At 42.6% G+C, this 18400-nt stretch overlaps 1 protein-coding gene across 1 annotated transcript in view; it reads right to left on the bottom strand.

Annotated features, from left to right (window-relative positions):
* The window catches only part of WNK2 (WNK lysine deficient protein kinase 2), a 621829-nt gene that overhangs the window by 55647 nt on the left and 547782 nt on the right, over positions 1-18400 (bottom strand). The window contains exons 22-24 of the mRNA XM_086939164.1: positions 4951-5199; positions 4122-4220; positions 876-920 (exon numbers count right to left, since the gene is read on the bottom strand). Coding sequence (XP_086795290.1) covers positions 876-920; positions 4122-4220; positions 4951-5199 — 393 coding nt within the window. The remainder of the gene's footprint in view (positions 1-875; positions 921-4121; positions 4221-4950; positions 5200-18400) is intronic.

Genomic DNA, 18400 nt, shown 5'->3' with positions numbered 1-18400 from the left:
TGGTGGTGTCTCTTTATTCAATACACGTTTAGTGTCTTTAGCCACTGTTTAGTTAGGGGAACTTTAGGAAACCCATCTAAAAACATACTTTTTAACAAAAATAGCAGACGCATGGGCCCTCAAAGTGTTAGCTGACTACATGTTACCAATTATATTACAGAACAATATTACATCACATGACTGGGGGAGACGGAAGGGCCAGTGTGTTGGTAAGTTACACGCTGAATTAAGCCTTTTATCTTAGAACAGGTGGTAATGGTTAGCCTACCAAGTTTTCATGAATACCAGCCTTGCCTCTTGGGTTAGCTAGCAAGAACCTTTCTCAGTACTACTCTGAAAGCTCAGCCTGGTTAAAAAAAAAAGGTCCACGGTTTTGAAGCATGCTTAGAAAGCGTTCCAGCGCCACTGCTCCTTTGTTCTTTCCTTTCACGAACACTCTCTCTCACTTGTTTAAACCATTTTAACTTGCATGTACTTTGCAATTTTCAAGTTTCTAAAAACGCTTTGTGGAGCATTTATCTGTATACACTCACTATATAGCATTAGGCATAAACAACAGCTTACTCAACTAATTCCCTTCATATAGCAGTAAATTAGTCTAAAAAATTCTTAATTGTCAATGTATTGGTATTTTTGTTTATGCTGAGGAACTAGGCCGAATTTAAGGTTATCTACATAAACTCACATAACCGCATACATTCCATCAGCAGTGTCAAAGGTCATGCACATGAAAGTAGATCTCCATGCTCACAGCCTAGCTTCATTTATACCCATGCTTCTCGGTCCCACTGGAGCACAAGATGACCAATGAAATGGATAACCACATACAAGACCTCTCATGCAATGAGGAAAAAAAGACAAAGTTGGATATTTACTGCTGCTGTGCTCTTTGCCTAGACACAGTCGTTTCAGGGTGGACCCTAAAAAGAGTACAAAATGAAAATACAGTTAAACAGACTTGATCACAACAGATGCAATGGTTAAGACAACTGCAGGCAATCGATTTCTGCTGGCATGCAACAGAAATAAGACACGATTAGCAGTTCCGTCAACAAAACCCTAAACTACTGACTGACCACAAAAACTTCCAAACTGCGGTCAATCTTAGTTTTGAGCCAAGAGTAACAGTCGGTGGATTCCTGCACAATTACTTTTAGCTCTTTCATGCTTAGCAAAGCATGTTTTTATCCTGCACCACTGGGGTGGACTCTGCACTTTAAAAGTACAGCGATTGAAGTTAACGTACACTTATAGGGTTTGTGCGTTATAAGTTCTTTAGATTTTGCTTGGTGTGCATAAGTGTTGCACACAGACAAATAGTGCATGTGCACATTTAAATCTCCAAACCGGTTAGTGTCTTTGAAATGGAGTATAAAGAGAATGGATGTATACAGGAAAAGTTTAAGATTGACCACATGAAAGGTTATAGCCAGTCCACAGGAATAAGTCTCTATGCTAATGCCAAGCATGATAATACCACACATGCCTGTAGTTGCCCCTTACACTGAATAGTTTTTATTTTTATATCTGCCTGTTGGGGTGCATTTTTAGTGCTAAATGCAGACATATTAATAAAACTTCAATGTACATAAACCTTTACATTGCCAACCATTTGTATTGTAGGATTTTTGCCAATCAATTAGTATTTTGCACGGAGGCTGAGATTTTATTTATTAGGACGGAATGGAGATAATATGACCTGTGTGTTTTAAAGTGATACTGCTCATCATGGTATGCCAAATGTACCTCATTTTAGTCAATTAAAAAGAATTGGGTACCCTATCAGAATATTCTATCAAGAACTAAAACTAAATGTGTGGGCTTAGGAAAATATAGGGAAAGGGAATATTTATCTTTGGAAACCGACTCAATATTGCAACAAAAGTTAGGAGTAAAGAATTAGCACATATAAAGGGAATGGGATCCTAACCAATGGAGATCTCAAAACGAATAGAGAATGAGAAGATCAATGGTAGAGGGAGTCTGATGAGGACATGTATAAAGGAATGCATATAAATCACAAACCACATACAAACTCAAAATGTCAATAAATGTAGACTTACAATAATGAATGAACCATAAAAACTAAAATGTTAATGGAAATTAGGAAAAGAGTCCTCTAGGTATTAGCAAAGAAATAATCATAATAGGAAAAATGTGTGATTCCTACGGAGGAGGCACGTACATTTTGTTCATAGACTTAAATCTGAATACAGCACACTAGCCTTTGCAGAACATGGTTTGACTCAAAGCATGGATTTGAAAATGTTCATGTCTAGATGTCAATGAAAAAGAGCAACTGAGCAATACATCTTTAATTTGAAAGATGTCGGCAGAGTAAGTTGACATGCCAACTGGCAGAGTGCCCCTTGAGCTCCACAACACTTATAATATGAAACCACTTCAAGTGTACGTCTTTCAAATTAAATTTGCATCTCCCACAGGATGCCTGCTTAAACCCATTCCAGTAACCAGAATATATATATATATACACAGTGCTTAATTTGAGCCGGTGGCTTCCGATGCTCAGCACAGGCTCTTGTGACAGTGTGCCAGATGATGGCTGCTGCTAAGATTTGGTATGAGCACAACAACAGCTGTTCATTAATTGTAATTTGCATTACCAATCACTAATAGGTGGCACCCACGCCATTCTTTTAGCTTTGGGTGTCTTGAATAGTATAAATTGTCACACTTGTAAGAGTGTGATGATTAGTAGTTGTGTTGGTACTGAAATTGGCATCACTGGCAGGGTCAATGGACGGTGCAAGCTACCGTGTCCTCCTGACGAGGGCCCTGGCACTTATTGTTTAACAAATTAACCACTGTATGTATACATATATTTTGATATCTTGCTTTGGCTAGCCTGTGGATTTTTCAGGTTCAGGCTGAGCTTATATAACATTCTGGATCCTTGCTATTTTGAGTCTATCTGAATAATTTATAAAATTGTGCCAGTATCTTTATCTTCGCACACTGTCATCTATACAGCCTTGTCATGGTTACTGAGGTTTGTTCATCTTATCTACTACTTATAAAAAGAGAAATTGCTACAATAGGCTCTGGATATTGAATATACTTCAAATTCTCAGTGCACATTTTATAGTGATGCAAACAAATTTCGTAAACTATTTAATTAGGTTTAGCCTGGTTGATCATAGATAACTACATAATCGAAATTCAAATGACAGCATTTTGATAAAGTGTGAGGATTTTAACAGAAATATATTTTATAGAATCTTTTGTAAGTAGCCAATTTATGATGAATTATTTGTGAGAATAAAATTCATTGTTCGGTCAATTTCTATTACAACTTCAGAAAAATGTTGGATCAAAATATTACTTTAATGAACTGCTATAGTTGACATTTCCACTATTACATAGGGCCACAAAAAGATAAATTAAAGAAAGTGCTCCAGCCAGTTTACAATCGTTATGCTAAAGCTAAAAAGCATGATTCAGAAAATGACTTATTCATTTAGAATTTAACAGCTGTAACAAAATTCGGTATAGAATTATGTTTACTTCATTATGTAAAAATTTGCCCAACAATTACATAACTAGCTGGAACACTGGTGGGGCAGCTTCCACATGCAGGGCGCAGGATGTAAGTGAATATTAATAAAGTACTTTCATACATTCCTTTCGCAGAGGTTACATGGTTTAGTGACCTTCTGGACTGTACATGCCTTCTACATGCATGTCTTCTTAGTTCGAACATGTGTGAAAGAGGCCATTTCTGTAAAGAACGTCGTGTTTATCTTTGTTGCTGCTGGATCGAACAACTGATGGACCCTTCTCACCTTCCAAAATTGACATTAATTGGAGTTAAAAAGTCTAGACGCATTCAGGGTAAAATTTTACTTCACAATATAAAAGATGAACTCTTCCACACATGCTTTTGGTGTCCAGACATAGCTAAAAGCAGTGCACAAAAGCATTTGGAAGGAAAAAATAAAAAACAAAAATGAATTGCGGTGACATATACATGTAGGATAAAAGGATGAGGTTGAAGAACGATAAAGCTTCCAAAAATATTAGAGAGAGAAAAAGATTAACTTAAAAAAAAAAAAGTTTGCCAAGGATGAGCTGTATTTAAATATAGAAGAACAAATACAAACAGATGGACAAAGACACGGGTCCACTGAGGAATCGGGTACGAGGTTTGCTACTAGACTTATAGGTCACTCTCTCAGATGTTTGATGGTAAACCGTCCAGCCTGTGAATGAATATAAAGGAAAGAAAACAAAAGACACTTGTAAAGAACAAACTGCTATCATTGGATATCCCAAACTATCAGGCAAACCAATTTTGATAACCATCCGCACACTTTCAGCCTAGCCAAGAAGTACATTTGATGTAAAAGCTTGCAATAATATAAGATGAATGGATACTGTGAACACTGGTTAGCAAAACGTGCAATACTTTTTCGTACATTAGTGACAAGCAAGGTCAAACAAAGCCTACATAAGCAAGAATTTTGGTATCTCTAGTTAGAACTGAAAAGTGTATTCTCTGGGAAAGTTCAAGTGAAAGAAAACACTCTCTCTAAAGAAAGGATAATTAACCGGTTTGAGTTACCACATGTCAGCATTTCCAAAAGTATGTCTTATTTGAACATAATAAACAGGAGACAGACCAGTGAGTTTCATCAGCACTCCCAGGCTTGGTTGCACAGCCTAGAGTGTCTCAAACAAAAAGAACAATGTTGGTTTGTATTTTGATACATTTTCTTCCCAAACACTTATTCAGTTCTTATGTTACAGATTTTGAATGACCTTCACATGTTCAATTCATGCTGAATGCACTTTCCAAGATCTTTACTTTTAACTTATTGTAGCCATGCTATGTGAGACTATAGTAAGTTGGACCGAGGTCCGCCTCGTTATCATTGCATAAAGTGCACCATAAGGGTTTAGCATAAAGTATGAAACCTAAAGAAAGATCACCTTGGCCAGAATGTCCATGCACATCAACTCCATCGTTGGCAAACCCAGAACAGATGTTGTCAGATGACATGGAGACTTTGACTGAACAGGGTTGCTGGGTCTGCACGGACTCATCTGGGGGAGCTAACACTGGTAGGGGCTCTGGGGAGGTTACTGGAGGTTCTGCAAGTGAGCCTGTATGAGCTTTATCAGAGCTTTTGATAGGAGAGCCTTTGAGAGGAGAACCTTTGGAGTCCAATGATAGGTTACCTGTGAAAAGGGAAAAAATATCTACATCAAAAGCAATACAATAATGATGAGTGTTATCAATCTAGAGGACGAGGTATTTATCGCCATGACGAACCCAAATTTTGCTCTTGGGTGTCATCCAGCCTTAGAGAAAGGCTTCCTCAAGGACAAAGTATTTAAAGCAACAGTAATGTATATTAAGTATCTACTAGTACAATAATTATTTTAAAAACAAACGTATCCTCCGAATGTTAATGGAGTCTATCCATTGAAGCAGATATAGTACTTGTGAATTCCTGGGAACACTTGTGCTCTTTCGAAAACAGGGACATGTTCATCGTGAGTTGGGATACAATACTATTAAACAGATGGACTGCTGTCCCCCCCCGCCCCCCCTTAGATCACTTTTCCCCTCAAATTTTCCATTCGTACTCAAGACAAATGAAGAGGGGGGGGGTGGTGCTCCTACAACCCCTCCCAGATTGGGGTGGGGTAGCATATCTACAAAGAGGTTGCTGTGCGAAATGGGCGTGTCAATAAGGCTGTCAAAATGTGCACAATTCTCTGCCCGGTTGTGCACAAGTGCGTATATGTTCATGAGACACCTAATGAGTGGGGTTGGTGCAAAGCTGTAGTTAAGTCATTGGAGTGCACGAGCTAACAAATTATCAAGTATGTACTTTGGCAGCTCAATTAGTGAATACCTGCATGAAATGATGTAGGAGTGAATATGCAGCGGAGTGGTTTTGTCAGAGAAGAACAGTGAATAGGTCAGTGAGAGTGCTGGTCAATCAAGCAAAAAGCAAATTAAAAAAAGTGGCAGAGTCACTCACGGTAACTCATTAATTATTCCCTCTTTGTACTAGAAGAAACAGTTCTTTAATTTGGTGCTCCAAGGGAAAGGGGCTGCCACTATTGCCCACAAATATGGACTGAAAGTACCCAGTCCTGAAACAATTCAACACAATTTCCTGAGCACCAACAAGTGTAAAATGGAGTATGTCTAATTTCTCTTATTTCCAATTTGATTTATTTCATCAAAATTCTTCTGTTTCACAGGTTTTCTTCAGATATAGCCAACACGTGTTTCGTCAGAAAACGATGTTCTTACATCACTGACTTCATCAGGGCTTCTCAGATCAACATTGGACATCACATCTTTATATTCTTCCTTAATTCTTTTCTGCCTTCTTCCCAAAAGTAAAGATCAAATCACATATTGTTCAGCCTCTTCGAATGGAGAGTACTTCATACATCGTTCCGGATGGCGTAGAGAAGCCCTGAAGTCAGTGATGTAAGAACATCTTTTTCTGACGAAACAGGGGATGCACGAACGCTGCTCTCAGCTGGTTATCTCACAACTTCTAGCCAGGTGTAATGCAGCAGACAGCATTCATGAGGCTTTGGTCTGCATTATAGATGGCATGATACACCTGTGCCAAACGTGAAGGCTAGGTAATTGAAGGACATGGACGGTTTCATCCTGTACTGTGGCCTACCCCTGCACAATACCGCCTGCTTGGCCAGTCTAGGCCTCTTTTTCCAAAACAAAGTCCCCACTCGGATTGGTGTCACTACAACGCATGCTTTTACATCGCATGCCTTTACAACGCGGTTTTTACCACGCAGTCCATTACAGCGCATAATGCTTTTAGGCGCTGGATAGTGAATTATTTAATTTACTATTCCAACTCCAGTCCCCGTGGATAGCAGGGAAGGTGTTGGATATTAAATTAAATATATTCCCTATCCTAGAGCGCCCCCCAGCGCAATGCGTTGTAATGGTATGCGTTGTAATGGTTGCGATGTAATGGTAGTGCGTTGTAAAAAATGCGTAGTAAGTGATGTTCCCCCCCCCCCACTCAGATAATACACATGCATTTGGAAGAATTGTTACCTCACACTTGGATTCTACGAGCTTTTGTGTATTATTTAATGCATAACGTTACAGCCTTTGTAATGGCATATTTTTTTGCGGGTGCCCTATTTGTCTTTGATACCCAGTTCCTCAAAGTGTTTTACTGAAATGAGTGCATTGAGGTCAACCTCCCCCCACTCTCAAGGCAGAGGCTTGAATTTGCTACTGGACCCACAATATAAATAAAAAACGATTTTTCTTCAAAAAGAAACTTAATGCCTAGCGCAGTCATACTCAAAGTACGGCCCAAGGGGTGCTTGCGGCCCTCTTGACCTTTACATGCGGCCCTACTGGTGAGCACTAATATTCAGAAAAAACATTAAATAAAAGGACACGCATTTATTAAACTGCACATAAATGCTTGACCGTTTATTTAACATTTTTGAAGCTCCTTACGCAATCCTTGACCCATCCATACCCCCTACTGCCTGGCATCAGTACGGCCCTCGGTCACACCATGGACCGTACTTTGTGGCCCCTAGGCAAATGTTTGGGAGTACCTATGGTCTAGGTCATCCCCATTTGATTTGAATAGTTTTATCCAAGCCTTAATCTGGGTCTTGTTGCAAGTTCCTTTGCATTTAGCAAGCCTAGGGGTTGCGCTCAATTACATGTTATGTTATAAATTTATACAGTGCAGGAATGTTTATGTTTAGGCAATTTTTATAGTGCGCAAATACCCAAGGGTGTCTCGGCGCTTAACTGATCAGATGATGACAAATAACAGATCTTAATGTGGAAACAGGCAGGTTTTTAATTTCTTCCTGAAGTGAAGGAGAGTTGGGGAAGTTTTAATAGTAAGAGGAAGTGAATTCCATAATCTGGCCGTGGAAATCACAAAGCATCTGTCACCCCAGTTAGCTTTCCTTGTGCGTTGGACGTTAAGATGATGAGCTGAAGATGAGCGAAGGGTACTAGGGTTTTCAAGAGGACGAAAAACATCTTTGAGAAACTGAGGGCCAGAGCTGTTGATAGCTTTGTAAGCAATGCACAGTGCCTTAAATTTTGTACGACTTTTGACAGGAAGCCAGTGAAGCTGTCGAATGAACGGAGTGATGGAGGTGAACTTGGGTATGCCCAGTAAGATTCTGGCTGAGGCGTTCTGCACTACCTGAAGCCTATTGAGAACCTTTTCCTGCGCATTAAGAAGGAGGGCATTATAGTAGTCCGTTCTGGAGAAAACGAGGGTACTGATCAGAGTTTTACCAGCTGAAGTGGGAAGGTAGGGGAGAAGCTTCTTGATCTTTTTTAAAGTAAAGAAGGAGGTGGAGACTACCGAGTTGACGTGGTGGTGGAAGAGCAGTCTGTCGTCAAACACGACTCCAAGGTTACGAACCTTAGTGACAGGTTCGGGTGGAGGTCCCATCTCATTGGGCCACCAATGGGGGGGACCAGGCAGGTTCAGGTTTCCCAAATGTCATTACCTCTGTCTTTTCAGAATTTAATTTTAGACAGTTGGAGGACATCCAGGAGCTGATGGCAAGCATTCCCTCTTGAAAGTTCGCTGCAACTGAAAGTCCATCATGATGTACAGATAGAACCAGCTGGGTGTCGTCGGCATAGGTTGTGAGACTAATGCCGTAGGACTTGATCACCCTCGCTAAGTCCGAAACATAGATATTAAACAGGGTCGGACTTAGCGAGGAGCCCTGCGGCACTCCACATGGAAGGGAGAACGAGTGGGAAAAGAAAGGGCCTAATTTTACAGCTTGAGAGCGATTGGCCAGAAAAAAAGCAAGTAGGTCTTTGGCCTTATTTTGGATGCAGATTGCTGAGACAAGGTCGATCAGAGTGGGGTTATCGACCGTGTCAAAGGCCGTGGATAGGTCAAGCAGTATTAAAACTGCCGCACCGCCTTTATCTAGCGTCATTCTTATTTCGTCAGCCGCCTTTATTAGGGCTGTCTCGGTTCCGTGCCCTTGCCTAAATCCAAACTGAGTGTCATCTAGCAGGTTATTTGCATCAATGAATTTGGAAAGCTGCATGTTCATTAGTTTTTCAAATATTTTTGCAGGGAAAGGAAGACAGGCAGTGGGTCTGTAGCTGGAAGGGGAAGTGGGGTCAAGGGTGGCTTTTTTCAAAAGTGGCTTGATGATGACCTTTTTCCAAACTGTAGGATATGAACCAGTAGCGAACATGGTATTGCAAATATTGGTCAAAGCTGGCGAGATGGCATCAGGGATGAGGTTGAGGATGGAAGGAGGACATGGGTCCAGGGGTGATCCCGACTTGGTACTAGAAATTAGACTAGAGACTTGTTCCTCAGAGACTGAATTCAACTTAGAGAAAGAGGGAGAGCGGATGATTGAAGGCTGGTTAACTGTATTGTGAGTTGAAGAAGGTTCGTGCAGGAAAGCAGAAAAAATAGAAGTGACTTTGTACAGGAAGAAATCTGCAAGCGAGTTGCAGAGGGGTTGAGACTTGTCGGAAGGGGGAATGGGGGGATTCGAAAGGTGGTTAACCACCTGAAACAATTTCCTTGCGGAGTTGTGTGCCTGATTAATTTGGGAAGTGTAATAAGTCGTCTTTTCTAAGACAATGAGGTCTTTGTACTTGGACAGGGTGCTTTTATACGAAAGTTTGTCAAGAGGGTTGTAGTGCCTGCACCAGTGTCTACCAACAGTGTCTTGGCGCTAAGCACTCAAGAAGCAAGCAGGAGCACTATTCAACAAACAACCAAGTCTTAATGGCTTTCCTGAAGGATATAAAGGAGGGAAGGTTTCTGATGGTAATGGGGAGGGTATTCCAGAGCTTTGTAGCCCCCACCACAAAACTTCTAGTGGCCCATTTTGATTTGAGAAATCTCCGAGAGAGTATCAATTTTGCCCCTTGTGATCGAAGGCATCTATTTGAAGAGTACCAGTGCAGTGACTTCTTCAAGAACTGAGGACAAGTACCGCGTGGGGCCTTATAACTAATGCACGGGGTCTTGAACTTGATACAACTTTTGACTGGCAGCAAATGCAGAGTCTGTAGGTATTTTCCCACTGACTGAAATTTGGGAATTCCTGGGAGGAGCCTCGCTGCCGCATTTTGAATCACCTGAAGCCTATGAAGTTGCTTCATGGGTATACGGAGATATATCCCATTGCAAAAATCCAGTTTGAAAAGGACTAAGGATGTAACTACAGTTCTTGTGCTTTCTGTTGGAATCGTAGATAGGATTTTCTTGATCGCTGAGAGTATAAAGAAACTGTATGATGAAACTGCCTTGACGTGCTTTGAAGTCCAGTTTCTCATCTGTTATTATACCCAGATTTTTGGCTTTGGGAACCGAGATCGGAGCTGTTCCCATTTCCTCTGGCCACCAGATCTGGGACCAGGAGGGGTGAGTAATTACCGAACAGTGTAGCCTCGGTCTTCCCGGAGTTCAACTCCAGGCAGCGTGAGCTCATCCATGAATTGACAGCTATCGTGCAGTCCCTAAATCTTTTTTCTAGCGGTTGGATGTTTTTATTGATAGATACGATGATTTGGGTGTGATCCGTTTAGGATGTCATTTCAATCCCAAAGGATCTTATTAGTACCGCCCGTTCAGATACATTTATATTAAAAAGCATGGTACTCAAAGAGGAACCCTGTAGAACTCCGCATGGGAGCGTAAAGGACGGAGAGGTGTAGTCGCCCAGGGCAACGGAGTGTATCCTATCAGCTAAAAAAGAGGAGACTAGTGCCAATGCCTTTTCAGAAATACCTAGTGAGTTGGGACGGTTAAGCAGCATCTTATGGTCTACTGTGTCAAATGCCGCCGACACATCAATCGGGACCAGACCTGCAGCACCCCCTGTGTCCAGTACTGCTCTGATTTCATCTGTGGCTTTTATTTGGCCGTTTCAGTGCTATGTTCTGCCCTGAGTCCAAATTGGGACTAATCTAGCAAGTTATGTTCATGAAAATATGATGTTAGCTGGTTATTCATAACTTTTTCTACCAACTTAGCTCGAAATAGAAGACGCAAGGTAGGCCTATTGTTGCCTGGGTCAAGTGCATCAAGGCATGATTTTTTCAGAAGGGGCAAAATCGAGGCCCTCTTCCAGATAGAGGGAAAAACTCCTTCTGCGAACATTGGATTAAAAATGGAGGTTAAACTTGAGCCTACGGTCTCGGGGCTTGTTTAAATATCATAGGAGGGATAGGATCATAGGGAGAGCCCAAATTTGTTTTTAAAATATGGGTGTTTATCCCATCCACGGTTACTGCTCTGAATTCTAAGAAGGTGGAGGCACTCGGGTGTTGTGGACTTATGGTATTATAAGTATCCAATTTTACCCTATTGTCAAAACGTGGTAAAGATTAGCTCCACCTTGCTTTGGAAGTGCTGTGCCAGTGAATTGCATAACTCCTAAGAATGATCATTCCCCTTTCTTTTGGGTGGTGTGGACAATTTAGTCATCACCCAGAAGAGCTCTCTGCCTCCGACATTTGATTAGAGAAGGATACCTTTTCAGACAAGATACGATTTTTAGTTTTTTTTTTATTTATTTTTTTATAATAGGCTAATAGGATTTTGTCCTTTACAAGTTCATGTTCCTCATAATTTCTTCTCCAACATCTCTCCTGTCTTCGAAACTCCTGTTTTTTCAGTCTGAAGGTGTCCGAAAACCAGGGGGATGATGGGAGTTGTTCTATTGCTCTCGGATTTTTTGAGGGAAGCTATCTTATTGGCAGTCGATGTGAGCCATTGGTTGGGGACCATATTGTACGTCCCCCCTTAGAAGCAGTATTGCCTAAGAGCGATCCACTTTGAACCAACAGTTCCTCCATAGCTGAGAAGTGTTTCCATGTCACGTGTGACACATTTAGACAGTTGACACTTTCAAGTCAACAGCACTTGAGAATGTCTTGGTCTAAAAAAAAAAAAAAAAAAACGACACGTTAGCAGACAACCTTTATGTTCCTCTATACTAACTAGGCCCCATCATCCAATCAGCAGGTGTGTAGTGCAAAGACGTTTAGCTGATGTACATGCACTATGCAAATCATTAGACTCGCCTGAATTTGAAAGAACTGCGCTTTAAAAACAACAGCAACAGAGCTTCTCTTTGGTATCCTGGAAGTGGAAAGATGGAAAATCTGGCAATAGCACTGCGCTATTGACATAATAAATCCATAAATTAACTGCTTCTTGAAGAAAAAAAATCAAGGAGAATATAAATTACCTGGGGAGGCAGATTCATTATTATAAAACTTACATTTTAAGGCGTTAACCCTAGATGGGTATAGTGACTACAGCGAAATTAAGTTTGCTCTTTGAAAAACATCTAAGCCCAGGGCCGTAGTGTCTATGCCACTACGGCAGAGAAGTGTTGCCTCACGGCTCTGTGAGCAGTTGAACAAGGAAAAATAAAAATATATTGCAACGTAATTATTTTATTTTTACGTTGTGGTTCAGCTGATTAGGGGTGGGGCTGGCTGTCAAAGGAACAGGGAGAGGAGTGGTGGGCACTCTCTTAAGTGTGCATGACTGTTAGGCCGGCCATCTTGGGCAGGCCAAACAGTCATGCACACTTTGCATGTTCTCCACCGGCTGTATTACATAGCCTGGGTGGAGAACATGCACAGCCTCTCAAGTCCCTCTCTGAAAGTTCTAACCACGGCGCTCAGACCAATCACAACAAGTGATTGGCTAGGAGTTTGGGGGCCTATGTGCTTCCTGGTTCCTGCTCCTGGAGTCTACTGAAGAGGACCGAGAGGCGCCGGACCAGCCTGCCGGCAGGTAAGTGTTTTAAAATGTATTTTCTTTCAATTACCTCTGCCTCCCCTGTTAAGTTGCAACTGCCACTGTTGACCAGTCGCGCCAAGGGTCGGCGCTGGAAATAAGGGTGCGGGGTGCTGCATTACTCCCAAAATAACCATGCTGGTGTTCAGATTGTGAATGAGCAATAGAGATGCATTTAAAAAATATTTTTATCTTGTCACATTTGTTGTGCGTTCAAAGACAGGTCAAACTTCAGGCTGTCTTCTGACAAAATATTCTTTTAACTTGGAGGATGGTGTTTACTTTTCTTTCTCCAACTCCAGAGTTAGAGGATTTTGTACAGTGAATTATTCGACAATCTTGCTGGAATACAATGAGTGTTTAAGGAAAGGCTGTAGGATGTCCGTTTTTTTTCTAACACACAACAAAATGTAATTACCTGTAAATGAACAGTACAAATATTTCAAGATATACCAGCAGTTAGGAAAGCACACATGAAGCACCTTTTAAAAAAAAAAATGATTCTGAAGAGTGATGGGAAGAACAATTTTAATCCGATCAACACAAATCAGGAAACTTTACTTGGTGATGTGCAACTGATAAATATTTGCTAAAAACAGATTTTCACACATTATCATTTTCACACTATATGGTTTTATCAGTACAACTGCACGTCAGTGCGAGGTTTGTGTCTGTTCTTTTTTGATTTCATTATATTTTACAGTCAGGTAAGCGTGCTTTTCCATTACAGGATATCAGCACAAATTGGCTGTTTTTGCCATGGTTACAGGTAGGTGGTATACTTGTTTGGCTGCCCCCGTTTCCAATGTCTTGCTAGGAGATTAAGGGTAGCTGAAAGGGAAAAGAAAGAGAATAGAAAAGAGGAGGGAAGAGATAGTATACAAGAAGAGTACTTTAACCGTGGGCTTATTCTGGTCTGTGGGGTTTTGTGGGCAGACGCCCCTCTTCAAGTGAGTTCACGGGGGTTCATAGGGGTCCAGGTACTCGTCCAGTGATGTCCACATTCCCCTAGTTGCTGGTTTCCAGGGTGAGTTTTGCAGTGCAGTGCTTTCTGCGCCTCTGAGGTACATCACCCAATTGAGCCAGCCTTTGAATGTCGTCTTAGCTGTATCCTTCCAGTTGGACAGAACCATTTTCACTGCCGAGGTCAGAAGGAGGTCCAGCAGATCCCTGTCGTGCTGCGATTCTAGCTCTGCGGTCAAACGCGGTGGCAAAGCTAGAAAACACTGTTTTTAGTGTGCACCCCAGCGATTTTTTTAAGAAAAGGAATATTTTCCCCCTGAACGCTTTAATTTTTGGGCAGTAAAAGATGAGGTGTGCTAGGTCCCCCTTTTTGTTGTCTCAGTTCCAGCACAGGTCGTTTTCCCTGAGGCCTAGCGCTGCTAGACGAGCCGGGGTCCAGTAGGTCTTGTGTAGCAGCCAGAATTTTGTCTGAGCTAATAATGGGGAGATTTTGTTCCGTGAGGGGGAGGCCCAGAGAAGTCTCAGTTCATGCTCACTTAGTGTGGTACCAAGTTATTTTGATCAGTAATTCGCTGGCTTCTTATAATGGTACATGTGCTGTCTGTAGAAGACAGTGTGCTTCCATATCAGGCTTCAGCAATATATATGCGACAGTGTACTCCAAATAGACCACTGGCTAAATAAATACCTTTACCACTCTCCTGCTGAATGGACGCGGCTCATTTGAGGTACTTGTTCTTTGTGAAACGCTTGGAATTTTCACAAATGCAATTACATTTATATGGTGCTTTAGTTACTAGCCCTGATAAGGCATTGAAGCGCTTTATGACTTCAGTGATATAACCTGGATGGCAGCACCCGCACTCTGAAAACACTTCCAGTACCACGGACTCGGGTTAACGTTTTAAACATTTCTGCTCAACACATCAGATGAGGCATTAACATGTTTACGAAGGCAGCACGGCTAAGTAGTTGCTCAAATGAGATGGAACAAACCCGTGGGAACCGTAAGAAAACAAGTCCGAGGATCCAATGATTACAAAAAAGGCCACTAGAGGGCCATCTCCTCTCTTGAATAGCTCGCCTTAGAGAGCAATCCGGGAGCAATCTCTGCTGGAGACAAAAAGGTCACATAAAAGTGTACGAACGAACGAGGATGCAATTTATTGATTGTAATGTACCTGGGCTTCTCTGATGAAGGAAATTGCCGTGGGTCCTATAATCGAGAATACTTCATTTAGATAATGATAGAGAACTATTTGTACTTTCAGAGTTTCATGTACGCGGACTACTTTAATATTTCAAGTCATTCAATTTTCTCCATTTTTCGGTATCTCGATGTGCAGATTTGATATCTTATATAGACCTTAATTAAGAGTACCTGTTTCTCCGGAATTTGATTGTGTTAACTAAAATTCATGCCCACGGCTGGATGTCATTCAGAGTAGGAGTTGTGTGCGATTAATGCTGCCTCAAGAGCATTCTTTTACAATCAATCAATAGCCTTGCGCGAGTCTCCGCACACACAGCCAATAGCAACACATAAAGGGCACTTGAATGTCGTCAGGTGCTACGACCCCGGTCTTGACCTTTTCTGGGCCACCATCAGGGTCGGATTGGGATCACAATTCGGCCCAGGCACTGACGAAAAAAGTGGCCCACATTTAAGGGGCGTGGCCCATATTTAAGGGGCGTGGCCCACATTCAAGGGGCGTGCCCTTTCATGAAACACCATTTGCACAGACAAGGAATGAAGGTGGGAGGATACTGTTCTTGCACACAACACAGGGCCAAGGTGACAATGGCCTACATGCTGAGCAACTAAAAAAAATAGCAAGGCCCCTTTTTGTCACAAAATTATTCCAGCCCTCCAGCACAGGAGCATCTGAAAAGCAGCAAAGCCCCTGCTATTACTAACAGGGCACGAGTCGGGGTACCACGCGGGTGGACGGCATCCCCCCACTTATTTTCGAGGGTTTTCCAGGGTGGACGCCGTCCACCCTGCTTGGTAAGAAGATGCATTGAGTTCGATGCCCTGTAGTGAGCAAACGGTGGCGTGTAATTAAAAAGAAGAAACGCCCTTTCTGGAAAACATGAAAATCCAAGCGTGCAAGCAGCTAGCGCTTCCCGGACGGCTCCCGGGGTGCACGTGCCTCCCTCCTGGAGCCGGCGCGAGGCGAGCAGCTTACCTTGTCGATGTTCTTCCAGAAGTCGGAGGTGTGAGTGGCATTGTCCGGCTGGTCCCAGAGGGTGTAGTTCAGGAATCCCGGCTCCAAGGTGCTGTTGCCCATCTCACCCCCTGCCCCAGTGACGCCCAGATAGGCAGGCGGCAGCGGGCATCAGTGGCCATGCAGGGGCCCAGGCAGCTCCATTGGCACAGGAGGCAGCAGACGTCTGAGGAGTGAGCGCGAGACCTAGCACCGCCGCCATGAAGGGTGAAGGACGCTTCAAACTAAGAATGTGTCCTGTATTGTCGGTAGAAATCTTGATTTGCTTCCGTGTAACGAGAAAAGCAGCTGGTTCCTAGATAATTAAACGTGTTCTGGGGTGTATACAATCAGCCCAATAGGCAAATTATGTGCCGACTGACCAAACAAAACTCTTTACTAAGGGCCTGTACAGTACACACTGTTCACGATGCTTTTGCTGAAACTGAACCGTACTCGTGAAAAACAAAACAGCTCCCGTTGCCAGGGTACCCAATAGATGCCGAGATCTTCAACCAATGGATGGACGCGGTCCCCCCTGCGCAAAAGCGCTACACCAACTATTAAACACAAACCTATTTTAACAGGTTTTTTCCTTTTCGTGACGTCACTTCCGGTCATGACGCCACTTTACGTATTTGAGCGTCCCCCTACTTGTAGGTTTTTGCCTTTCGTGACCTCACTTCCGGTCGTGACGTCACTTCCTGTCTGTGAGCGTCCCCCCACTTCTTTATTTAGGACTTGTGCCCTGATTACTAACCTACTCAGCCCTCCCCAGACCTTCAGCTCAGGAGCACATGAACAGAGGTAAGGAAGGCCCCTGCAATTAGTAAATTAATCAACCCTCCAGGCCTTGGGAAAATGTCCTGGCAGGGGAGCACAAAACACAGCTTTCTGGGTCATCCAAGGTAGCCAGGTAGACAGGGGGAGGCTGATGTGAAGCTGGTGCATGGGAAGTGCCTTCCCAGTGTGTTCTGGCAGTTTGAGTATTTACCATTTACTGTAGTATTACCCTTGTACCTGTGTATGGTACCCTTTTGTAACTTGCACAAGTCACTTTTCTCTTGTAACACACTGTTTGGTACCTCTCACTTTTGTTTGCTTTAGATACTTGCACAAGTGTCACCATTGCCTACGAAACGTTTGTTCTTGTGCTGGAGTGTCTGCCATTAATTGCAGTATCATACCCCTACTTGTATTTTGTACGCTTTTGTAACCTGCACAAATATCTCTTTTTCCTCCTGTAATGTATTGTTTGCTCCTCTTGTATTTTGGTTGCTCACTTGTCACTTTTGATTCATGTAACTTAACATTTGCTTTTTTAATTTGTCCACTTATAATTTTCTCCTCAGGTATTATTGCTGTTCCTAGCGTGAAGCGCTCTGACACCTTCGGGTAAAGTCCGCGCTGTATAAAATCGCATAAATAAATAAATAAAACAAAAAAATTCCAAACATCTTCCTCGCTCCCTATGCCCTGAATGTGAAGGGCTGTGGGCGAGGTGTTAAGACTAACACCGTTTCTGGGCTGCATGGGCGCCAGGCGGCCGAGGTGTAAATGGCTCAAAGGCCTGAGAAACACCCGGCCCCCAGGCAGACCCCCCAGGATATAGCGGCATGGATTGGCAAATTTAGCGGCACAAAACTGAAAATTTAGCGGCACAAAAATGGAAATTTAGTGGCATTTAGCGGCATTTTATTTTGGGGTTTTTTCGATAACAAACACAGATATCTTATTGTTTGAGTTATTTTACAACATGGAGCCCACACAACCACTCCCTCTACAGTCAGACCGACAAAGTATGTTCCAGATCCTCCATCTACACGGTCCCATTTCACAGACGTGAAGGACAGCTGCAGCTTCTGGGTGGTCCTAAAATGCTCTTATTTATGTGCATTGCGAAGAATCTGGAGTAAAACTGCAGCCTCACCTCCTCCCGGGTAAAAAATCTGTGAATCTCATCAGCGGGCTCAAATAAATGGATGAGATAGTATATGCCTTGAAGCTGCCTGCCTAACGTGAGTCCACTCAGGCCGGATTCAAGGCACATTCTCAGGATAGCCACGAGATACATTCAATACAATAAATCTGAATGAGACTCATTTGCATAGGGTGTGGTTATCCAGAAAAGATCACATGAATCCAGTCCATCCCTGACGGTATAGGAGAAAAGATAATAACTAGTGTTTGTTGTCGATTTTCCGGATTGGAGGGGGGTTGGCATGTTGAGTAGTGTCGAGGGGAGGAGCAGATGAATCTCCAAAGAACTGTAGGGCAAGGGCAGCCATGAGCAGAACAGACCCAAGTCTGCTGTCCTGCTGCTGTCTCTCACCCACTGCTTTACTCCCTACTTCTTCAGCACACACCAGTTCATTCTCAGACGTCCGGTCAGCTTTCCCTAGTCTCCCCTGTGCA

The sequence above is a fragment of the Lissotriton vulgaris genome, chromosome 9, assembly GCF_964263255.1.
Source record: "Lissotriton vulgaris chromosome 9, aLisVul1.2, whole genome shotgun sequence".
In the NCBI taxonomy this organism is placed as follows: domain Eukaryota; kingdom Metazoa; phylum Chordata; class Amphibia; order Caudata; family Salamandridae; genus Lissotriton; species Lissotriton vulgaris.
Note: the sequence above shows the minus strand (reverse complement) of the source record. Positions and strands in the feature narration are given on the sequence as shown.